The sequence below is a fragment of the Epinephelus moara genome, chromosome 22, assembly GCF_006386435.1.
Source record: "Epinephelus moara isolate mb chromosome 22, YSFRI_EMoa_1.0, whole genome shotgun sequence".
NCBI classification, from domain to species: domain Eukaryota; kingdom Metazoa; phylum Chordata; class Actinopteri; order Perciformes; family Serranidae; genus Epinephelus; species Epinephelus moara.
Window position 1 is genome coordinate 1,960,897 of NC_065527.1, and position 11,071 is coordinate 1,971,967.

At 41.8% G+C, this 11,071-nt stretch overlaps 2 protein-coding genes across 3 annotated transcripts in view; both read right to left on the reverse strand.

The window, feature by feature from the left end:
* Positions 1 to 4,850, reverse strand: part of LOC126384463 (E3 ubiquitin-protein ligase ZNRF2-like) — a 10,387-nt gene extending 5,537 nt beyond the window's left edge. Inside the window, exons 1-3 of one of the 2 annotated variants that reach the window (XM_050035575.1) lie at positions 4,074 to 4,850; positions 3,765 to 3,842; positions 625 to 720 (exon numbers count right to left, since the gene is read on the reverse strand). In XM_050035575.1, coding sequence (XP_049891532.1) covers positions 625 to 720; positions 3,765 to 3,842; positions 4,074 to 4,389 — 490 coding nt within the window. In that variant the 5' untranslated portion in view covers positions 4,390 to 4,850. The remainder of the gene's footprint in view (positions 1 to 624; positions 721 to 3,764; positions 3,843 to 4,073) is intronic. The other variant, XM_050035576.1, reaches the window with a different exon arrangement.
* Positions 4,851 to 8,923: 4,073 nt separating this feature from the next.
* Positions 8,924 to 11,071, reverse strand: part of mturn (maturin, neural progenitor differentiation regulator homolog (Xenopus)) — a 15,101-nt gene continuing 12,953 nt past the window's right edge. Inside the window, exon 3 of the mRNA XM_050035604.1 lies at positions 8,924 to 10,377. Coding sequence (XP_049891561.1) covers positions 10,270 to 10,377 — 108 coding nt within the window. The 3' untranslated portion in view covers positions 8,924 to 10,269. The remainder of the gene's footprint in view (positions 10,378 to 11,071) is intronic.

An 11,071-nucleotide genomic window follows, 5' to 3' on the forward strand; every position in this document is an offset into this window, starting at 1 on the left:
GGCAGTGGCGGCTGGTTTTGAGCCATGACTCCTTCTATTCTGGCTCCCAATAACACAACAAGACAAACACATTTTAACACTCCTATGGAGCCTACAGCCCTGTGGGGGAGAGGCAGCTGCACCTCCAGCTGATAACATGATGTCATCATGATGTCAGCCCTAAAAGGGTCTACACCAAGTCCTTCACCTTTAAGACTCTTCCATGCCCTCTTAGACTTTCATTGTTAAAGCAGTCTGTGCTCCATATTGAAGCTAAAATGTGTCTGAAAACATTTTTACAACACAGGACGCAGTATGGTGCACACTTCCTGTTCACAAATTCTCGTATCACAGCTAAACAGTGCACTAAAATATGTTTTGGGAACATTTAAGGTGACAAATAGACAATAAAAGAACAGAATATTGGTTATATTTGATCAGCACTGCCTGGTCTCACAGTTTGGTCTGTTTTTGGGGGGGGTCTCTTTCTGAATCTGCCTCTTTCTGTCCATGGTGGTGGGTATATGAAAATGCGGAAGTACAATCTGGATCGAGGGAAGTTTACTACAAGTCATCTCCACATGCTACCCACACTGTTAAAAGCTAGCTGAAGATGAACAAAGTATCCCCCCTTTCATTTCTTACTGTTGTAGGTGAGGCGCGTTTTGCTGAAACACATGAGCAGGTGCTTCTCTATTTCATCCGACGCCATGAACTTGGAGCAAAGAGGACAGTGGAAGCCTGTGGAGGAAACAGAGGAGGAAGACCAGAACATGAGGACCCAGATGTGCCGACGTTTCTCTCAGAACCTCTGATTTGTGGGCAGATGTCACGATACTGGAACTTCGATACAATACCTTGAAAAATATTGATATCTCATACCATGTTTGAGTCCTCAGGGCAGAGTGAAGGCATACAATATATTTTTTAATTAAAAGATAAATGTAACAAGGCTATAACGTGAACAGCAGAATGACTGTAGTAAACATTAACAATACCAGAAAGTGAGAGCAGCCGGTGCCTGTGTATCCACACTGTGGAAAATGAAACCTTTTCAAATATCAGAATTGATATGGATCTATAAACTGACTTTGTTGACGACACCAGCAGAGAGAGAGAGTGGGAGTTTGCAAGAGCTTTATCTCACACAGACCTGCATCACCTCACACCTCCACACACTTCCTACCTCTTTTTCTGCTGCAGACAATCTGTTACAATCTGCTCACCTCAACATGCAGCCTGTAGTTCACTTAAATAAGCTCATGATTAATGTACCTAAAGTGTGCTTTATTCCAGCGTACTAACAGTGAACTCAATAAACTAATGACAAGTCATCAGTGCTACTAAAGACCTACTACATACTAAGTGTATTTAACTGTACTATTTTATGACACCATTGAGATCCACTTAAATAAACTTGTGGATATCTTTCATTACTAATGCTGCAGTTAAAATTATACTTTAATCAAACTTTGTTTCGACTGGAAGAATTTTTAATTATAATTTCAGTGCACTTAAAATGTATAACACATTCTGATAAATTGTATTTTAAATGTATTTTTAATTGAATTAGAAATATATTTATTGAATAAGTTTATTAACAATTACGTGAAAATGTAATCAAATATACTTAAAGTAGCAAAAAAAGCAAATTTTTAAAAGTACAGCATTCGTAATAAAAGATGTCCTGAGTATATTTAAGTGGATCTTAATGGTGTCTCAAAACAATACAGTTAAGTACACTTAATTATATTTCTTTACTCTTTTTGTATTTGTAGTTTATTCATTTATCTTCTTGTATTGTTTGTGTGTATGTACATGCACATATATTTATGTATTTGTATGTGCTACTCTTTGTGTTGTATTTTGTATTTTTTTTATACATATATTTAATTTAATTGGTTGATTGATTAGCCAGTTAATTGATTTATTGGTTGGTTGGTTGGTTGGTTGATTAATTGATTTATTTAAAATGTCTTTTATTTTATTTATTCATTTATTTATTTTTAATTTCATTTTATTTTATTTTTTTATTTAATTTTATTTATTTATATATTTTTTTTATTTCATTTTATTTTTTATTTTATTTTATCTTTTTTTTAATTTCATTTTATTTATTTTTTATTTATTTTTATTTTATTTTACTCTTAGCCTTTTGTTGCTGCACTGGGAGGTTGAAATACTGATTCAGATTCAGATTTCCTTATTTGTCATTTTTATTTTTATTTCAATAGTGCTCCACACATACCACCAATCAATCAATGTGCTTCAGTGCAATATATAAATATAAATGAAAGCAACAAATTGAATAAATCAGAGCAATAATAAATAAAACTGTGAGGCTAAAAAAGAACAATTAGAAAAGAAGAAACAAGAAAAACTGATTATGAACTATGAAATATAGGAGGCAGAACCTTAAATATGAAACGGGATCAAAGATGCTAACATATCTTCAAACGTACACCTGTACTGTAACTATTGTTCTTATTTATCTTTATTTATCATTGTGTATCAACAGTTCTGATGTATCACTGGGTGACACGTGTAATGAGTGGGATACATGAAATGACATGATGGCAATAAAATGTATTTTAAAAATAATAGTTGTATTTAAGTGTGTCTTTAGTGGCACTAATGACATGTGATTACTACACTGAGCACATTGTTAGCACACAAAAGCAGCACATTCATGGAAGTACACCAAATATTATTAAATCAAATATACTTAGTTTACTTTTTTTAACTTTAAGAACTAACTGCAAACACACCTCAGAGCTGAGACACCATGTTGCTGTGCATGTGTGACATGTGCAAAGTCATTTATTATTCCTAATTTGACCCACATACACACGGCCCTCTGACCTCGTGCATCTTCTCAGCTGCACAAAGATTAATAGGCCAGGAGCCGGCTGACCTGAGATAAGCTCCCTGCTGTTGAACATTATAACACCTCAGTGCAGAAAGCGACAACAAATGCATGAGACATGCAGGCAGTGACGATCTGTGATGTGTGTGAGCCTCATGTGTTTGTGAGGGAGCTGAGGAAACAGCCTGTGGACACAATGTCAGGCCCGCAGGGTCGCCGTCACATGATCTGATGAGCAAAGGTTATTGTTATTAGACTTCCTCATCAGGGAAACGTTCCAGTGCTTGGAGTTAGGAGGAAGGATCAAAACACAGCCGTGGTTTTATTGCCGTGTTACGGTAGACGAGGAAAATGGAGCATTTACAAGGACTGCAGCAGCGATAAGGATCCAGGAAACACTGAGGCGGATGAGATGTTTTGTTACAGCACCATGAACATTAGTTACAGTCCTGTTACTTGAGGGTTCAGTCCTGTTGTGTAGCTGAGGTCTGCTGTGGAGACACAACCCACCAGTTGAGAAACAGCTAGAAACTTGCAGATTCAGGAAGTGTGTGTGTGCATGTGTGTGTGTTTGTGTCAGGCAATGTGTAACCAGCAGGAAGCTCTTATCTGCTGACCTACATTATGCTCTCTTCCCTCTCAGCCCGAGAGAAAGAAAAACAGGCCAGTTTTGCAAGACAGAGGAGAGGCAGAAGAAGAGCGGCGGCGGCGCAGCAGAGCCACCTGTGGCTACAATAAAAGTGCAGAGGTGCCAAACAAAGGGCTCAGTCATCACACTGCTGTTAGCATATGCCAGGTATCATGTGTCAGATGGAAAAATACTCAGCAACTTTGACAGCAGCTGTAATGGAGCGTGCTTATAGGAGGATAATACACATATGGCATCCTACATGAAACAACATGTTGACTCCAGACTCACACTGAGGACAATTAGACAATATGAAGACCTGGAATATTACAGTTTTGCCACGTGAGATGATGAAGAAGAAGATGGCCCCTGGGTGAGACGAGGACAAAGAACAGTGCACTGAACACAACACACACACTTTGAATATGAATAAAAGACATTATAATGACGCATTATGTGTCAGACAGGAACAACGAGGAACTCAGGAGATGAAACAGCATCATAAACACACTGAGCAGTAACACATATAACCGCTGTGTGACTGCTTCTTTACAGATGTGTTACAGACTAACGGTTGTGGTTTCCCAGTTACACACTTACCTCCCAGCAGGTGAGGGGACAGGTGAGCTGGCAGGGACCCAATAAGCAGCCTGTGTCCCTCGGGGGGCAGCTCGCTCTCCTCGTCACCATCTGTGCCATCCAGGCTCTGATTGAGTACGTGTGACCCCGCAGGTATACTGAGCCCGGAGCTGGTCGGCCGCCCACCCGTGTAACGGATCCGGGGGCCATCTGGTCCATTGGTGTACCTAAACCCGGCCACGCGCACCCCTCCGCTGGTGTTTCCAGATGGGAGATCGGAGCTGGAATAAGCCCGAGTTCTGCCATCAAATCCGGGGCTGCTCTGCTTGGCCCCCATGCTGTCTCAGGTTCACCTGCTCTGGCTTCTGCGTGCGCTTTAAAGTTTTTTAGCCGCGACACATGTTGACAGTGAGTTCTGAAGAGCTGACACAACAAAGGAAATAAAACCTAAACACGTGAACAACAATAAAAGACGAGGTGATCCAACACTTCACAGTGTCATGGTGCGCTCTGTGCGTAAAGTGCGCACTCACTGACGCATAACTTCATTTCCAAACGGTTGTTTGTTTTCTGTTTTTTCTCCTGGCAGAGCCCTTCCCCTTTTTCCAACAATGGGAAAAATAAACCAGCTCAAATCTCTTTAGATAAAAGTCTCCAGTTCCTCCGCTTCACACGAGCTCATCAGCGCCGGTGTTGACTCACAGCTCGGCTGCTTCAACTTTGTTTTTGTGCTCAACTGCGGCCGTCTGCAAAGAAAAATAAAAGCAGGGATTGCCCTCCTCCTCCTCCTCCTCCCCTCTGAGAGACGGCTCCGTCAGCGGACCCAGAGTTCAACAGGAGAACATAAATTCACCTTCAAAGTAAAAGCAGAGAACAAATCACTCGGGGAACAAACGTGAGGACAAACTGGAAGTTATAATTTATAAAAGACTCCAGTAAAGTACAAGTAGCTTTAATTTGTAAATATACTCAGTAATATAACAATATGACACTGAGTGCTAAATAATCTGAATATTTTAACAGTGCTGAGTCACAGACACACAGCACCGCTCTCAACATTTAGGATTTATATTTCTATACTTTTAGTTTTTCCTCACTATAACTGGAACTAGATATTGGGAGGGACACATCCCCCTAAAATTCAAATAAAAAAAAGTATACATAAATATATAAATTATTATTATTATTATTATTATTATTATTATTAATTAAAATAATGAAAAATAATTTTAAAAAATTAAAAATAGAATAAAAAATAAATTCCAAAATAATCAGCAAATATAATCAGTACCAGTCTAAACCTAATAAACTGTCATTATTATTACCACTGCTTCTAGTGTAACAATTTACTGCAGTTCTACTTGTGGTTTGTCCCAGCTGTGTTGCCGTACCTCTGTGTTCACCATTGTTCAACTGCTGTGAACAATCAGTGTCAAACACTGTGCTGTCTCTCTATTTTATTACTTTAAAATGTATTAAAAACTAGGATGTAGTGAGTGTCATGTAGACTGTATGACTGTTAAATGTTATAGTTTCTGTAACATGTTAGTGTGTCATAAAAAAAAGTCATAGTGTGTGTTTCCTGTGCAGTTCTCAGTCACATGTTGGCGCCCTAAAATGGCTCTCGCACCCTTTTCCATCAACATGAAACAGGTTCTGTTCCAGTCTCTGCACCTTATTTTGAACCATTCAGAGCATTTTGACCAAAACTAAACTGGTTCACAGTCCAACAATAGCAGGTTTTCTCTGAAGTGTGAACTGTGATGACATCAGTGGGCGTGTCATAATCTACAGATTGGAGAGAGAGGATGGAGAAGGCAACAGCAGAGACGTTAAGTAAGAAATCATCATATAAAGAGTGTTCAGTGGTCTCATTAATAGTTCTGTAGTAACAGAACAAAAGGTTGCAGGCGATCGGTACCATCCGCCATCTTGCTACTGCTGTTTGTTTCTGTTGTGCATTGTGCGATGCAACGCCCTCTGTTGATGACACATCTTTGAATACGATGGTTCTGATCAAGACTGATGGAAACGTGGGCTGGTTCACTAGATGGTACTTATCTTCAGTGAAATATTGTAGGCAACTGGATTTGAAGATGTTTCACCTCTCATCCAAGAAGCTTCTTCAGTTCTTCAGCAGCGAGATAACACCGAGGTCCAAAGAGTCCTGAGCAGAACCAGCTCAGTCATCAAACCTTTAACAACCCCTGATCTAACAGTGTCTCAAATCACATACTAAATGCAGTGAGCTACTGGTGCACTCAACACGGTTCAAAAGTTGAGCATAGAATGACGAACACTCAATGATCGGCATCTTTATGACATGTAGCTGGGGACAGCAAGGAGCCTGAGCTGGCTGCAGTCAACACCAGCGTCTTATACAGATGTTACTACATGCCTTTTGTATTAACTTTCAATACTGTTGTCAAATAGAAGCTGTCATAATCAAATGTTGGCGATAATGCTCCACCATTTGTTCGCTGTTAAAAAGAAGAAGAAGAAGAAGAAGAAGAAGAAGAAGAAGAAGAAGAGGTTAAAAAAAGCTGTCATCACTTCCGGTAAGTACAAAACAGTTAAAAAAAGCTGTCATCACTTCCGGTAAGTACAAAACAGCAGTGTGCGACTTGAGACAACACGACCTTGTTGAAATGAGTGCACCGCACAGGAAGTGCACGCTGTACATAGTGCACTAACAGAAGTATGTCATTTAGGACACACTCTGAGATTTTTGTTTCAGTTTAGCAGTAACTTTTCCAAAAACGTCTCCAGGGGTGGGAGAGGTTCCTGCATGTACCTCCCTGGAGCGTTGGGTTGCAGAGGGACGACGGCCCTGTTTCCTGCGTGGCTCTGGATCAATGTTGTGCTCACATTAGGTTGTAAATGTTGGTGTGTACTGAGAGGTGTCTGATTATTCTCACAGTTCCACCAAATTAAAATTGTATGAACTGCTTTATGCTTGACGACTGTCTGGACTTTAACCTGAATTGGACATACAGTAAATGTGTGTATATTAGTGTATAGATCTATAAAAACTCAAAATACAAACAAAACCAAATGGAAGCAGTCACATCCTCTCTGTCATACTCAGTAACCAGCCTGTGGAAGAAGCAGAACAGTTAAAGTGCTTGGGCACAGTTACTGATCAGACCGAAACTTTTAATGGAAACTCAGAGGGGATTTTAAAGAGAGCCAATCAGCCTGTTTTTAATCAGGAAGCTGGAGAGCTTCAGTGTCAGCCAGCACATACTTGAAACAGCATACAGAGGCCTGGATGCATTTTATTTTATCATGTAACATATCAGAATGGAATGACAACCTGAGTGCAAAGAGCAAAATCAAGCTCAAGTGAAACAACTGATCGACAAGTCACAGAAACAACTCAGCAACATATCTGACAGTGCTGTACGCAGGAGGGCCAAACGTATAACTGCTGATGCCTCACGTCCATCACACTCAGAGTTTGAGCTGCTCCCGTCTGGACGCAGCTTTAGGGTCCAAAGAACCAGTCAGAACATGAAGTCCTCTACTCCCTGTGCTGCACAGGTGATGAACACTACTACTTTACTTTTTATATAACTCACTGCTCCTGCCTGCTGATTTGCACCATTGCATCATATATATGGTTTAATTGTGCATATTTAATGGTGCATTGTGTGTGTGTGTAACAGGGTCAGCCATACAGCAGTAACATGTGTGACAAAGTCAAATGCACATTTGTAATATTATTATAATCACACAGAATCTGTTTCAGTTGTTATAACCTGACCCTCTCAGGCCTCCATAGTCAATATGTGGAACCTTTGACACACAGTTTCTGTACCCCTACTTTCACCTTTGAGAGTACCCCACCTATAAAGGGGGGTCTCCCTCCTTACCTCTCCCCTGTTGCTGCTGTGGTCCATAAGAGAGGTGAGAGACATTGCTCTCATAGTAATTCCCATGTTTTAACGCTGTTAAGATGTTTATAAGTTCATTTCATGCTGACATTATCTTGTGGATCCATTTGTGAAGGGCTGGAGTTATACGGTTGTGTTTGACCAAGGATTTTGTTTTTACCTCTTGCTGTCAGGAATAAACGGAAATCACTTCAGAAGATATCCACAGTCTGGGCCTCTTTATATCAACTCTATGCAGACGTCACTAGAGTCCAGCAGTCTATCTATCTATCTATCTATCTATCTATCTATCTACCCATCTATCTATCTATCGATCTATCTATCTACCCATCTATCTATCTATCTATCTATCTATCCATCCATCTACCTACCCATCTATCTATCTATCTATCCATCCATCCATCCATGTCTCTATCATCCATCAATCCATCCATCCATCCATCTATCCATGTCTCTATCTATCCATCCATCCATCCATCCATCTATCTATCTATCTATCTATCTATCCATCCATCCATCCATGTCTCTATCTATCTATCTATCTATCTATCTACCTATCTATCTATCTATCTACCTACCCATCTATCTATCTATCATCCATCCATCCATCCATCCATCTATTCATCCATCTATCCATGTCTCTATCTATCCATCCATCCATCCATCCATCCATCCATGTCTCTATCTATCTATCTATCTATCTATCTATCTATCTATCTATCACTAAAACCCTCAGCAATCAGCCTTTATGCTTTTACTTTGAAGGCCAAAGCCTAACTTCCTGTCTGCAGTCCCCTCCCAGTCTCGAACTTGACGCAGCTCAGCCTGAGTGGGCTTGTCAGGTGGCTCATGACGTCAATCCCAGTAACACCAGCGGGCTGTTGGCACAGCAGCAGCAGCAGCAGGTCACCAGTCCACTGTCTCCATGTTTGGCTCTTTGTGTGCATGAAGCTGAGAGACGCTCAGAGTGACGCTCTGCTGACACGCTTTATTGAACAGTTTCACACACATCGGAGGACGAACAGAAGATACACTGCATGAGAAACACCCAATAAAAAGACAGACATTTACAAGCCAAAGTAAACAGGCCAAAGATGAACCTGTGAAACAGTCTTACATGTGGATGGAGTGGTTGGAGGCGGCGGGCGGGGGCAGGGCAGGGCAGGGCAGGGCGGGGGGGCCTGAAGCATTGCAGTGCACTGGATGCGACAAACAACAACACACTGTGAGAGATAAGAGGGCCGGCCGAGGGTGGCTGTCAACAAATAGTTCCTCTCCCCTGTGACGTCACTCGGGGACTGGGGTGTGCACGTATTAAATCATGGTTAGAAGCCGATAAATTCAAAACAACACACTGCAAAAAGAGACTGCGGCTAGATTTAGGAAGGGTCTCGTCAGATTGTGCTGAGAAAAGGAGGGCGAACTGTGAAGCACCAGGAAGACTACAGGACAGGAGGGTGTCATGTGACAATGACACACCCACACCAGGAAGGGCTGAAGCTGCAGCATGGGCCTTTGTTGTGATGTCATGTGATCGGAACACTGATTAAAAACCTCCTCACTGGGCGACTCTGAACTCTTTGAGGTGCCTTGAAAACATTACGGGACACACCTCACGAAATGATCCATGCTACTGTAAAGCTGCACACTGTGACGTCCACATGGGTGCTGTAGTTTTGACTATGTGAAGTGTTGCGATCTGGACGGCGAGCTGAATCAGTTCCCTACATGCAGTGGAAAACTCTACCTGCGTCACTCCCGTTACCTCACGCAGCCACAAACTGTCACTTTTCAGCTCGCTCTTGTGTATTGTGTGTGTGTGTGTGTGTGTGTGCGATCAGACACGCAGAGAAGTAGGTTATCTGTCACATTCATCTTCGAAGCCACGGGGAAGGACGTGTGTATTGCGTCTGACGGTTTTTCTGCATAATGAAGCCAGCTGAGGCCGATGTAATATTGCTGTGCTGTGGAACGTTAACTAACCGGATGGTGAATGATTATGATACTTGCATTGTACATGGCTACTGCCACGTAGCCCCAATGTGTGTGTACGTGTGTGTGTGTGTGTGTGTGTGTGTGTGTTTGGTCGGGGGGGGGTTTCAACACAGTGCAACAGAGTGCACTCTTTGGGAAGCAAAGCCACTGAGACATTCAAGAACATGGTGGTGCAGTTTTAGCAAGTTGGCCGTAAGTATGTGTGTGTGTGTGTGTGTGTGTGTGTGTGTGTGTTTGGATAAGTTGTTAAGTGTTTGGGCTAATGAGTTGAGACCCAGAGCTTCGGAGCAGCTCTGCCCCAGCTGCAGGCCTCATCCTGGGGCTCATCACTGCTGGCTGACCCCCATCTGCTGGTGGTCCGGCCCCGGTTCCCCCTCCATGTCAGCGTGGTAGTGCTCGAAACTGTCGTCCTCTATGTCTGGCAGACCCAGCAGCTGACAGAAGGGAAAGAGAAGTGTGTGTTACAGTTTGTGATGTAAAGGTGTAAAGGTGTGTGTGTGTGTGTGTGTGTGTGTGTAAATAGCAATAACACAATGTCTCTCTGTCCCGTACAGTGTCAGTTTAAGAACTTCTTGTTTGTCTGCAAACAAACTTTCAGCACCAGGAAGTAGAACATGATCAAAGGTCTTATCTTAATTATTAGTTTAATCTATTCTCTTCAACGCACTCTGCACCCCGTGGTGGAAGTATATTTACTCAAGCACTGTACTTAGAGAGGCAACAGACAGCATCTTTTCCTGAATATATCATGATGAAAATAATGTGGGTTGCACAGGGTAGTGTCCACAGTAAAATCAGACTATCAGTGTTTACATAGGTTACTTAGTGGCTGTGCAATCTTTGCAATAAGCTTCTGCCACCGGTGCCGAAATTTCACAGATAAACTCTGCTTTACGGCAGGAAACGCGTCATGTATTGTGAAACTGGTCGGCCAGCCAATCAGGGACTGGAGCTGGTCCTTATGAGGAGTTGGGCATGAGATAGTTGAGTCACGAGCACAATGGCAGACGGACAAAGTTTGGAGACAAGTGAAAAACGGCCTAGCAAAAGAAAAGGAGCTCCTCTGTGTGAGGAGGCAAAGAAGAGCAAAAAGGAGAGTGATAAAAGAAGAGGAAAAACAAGAGTAAA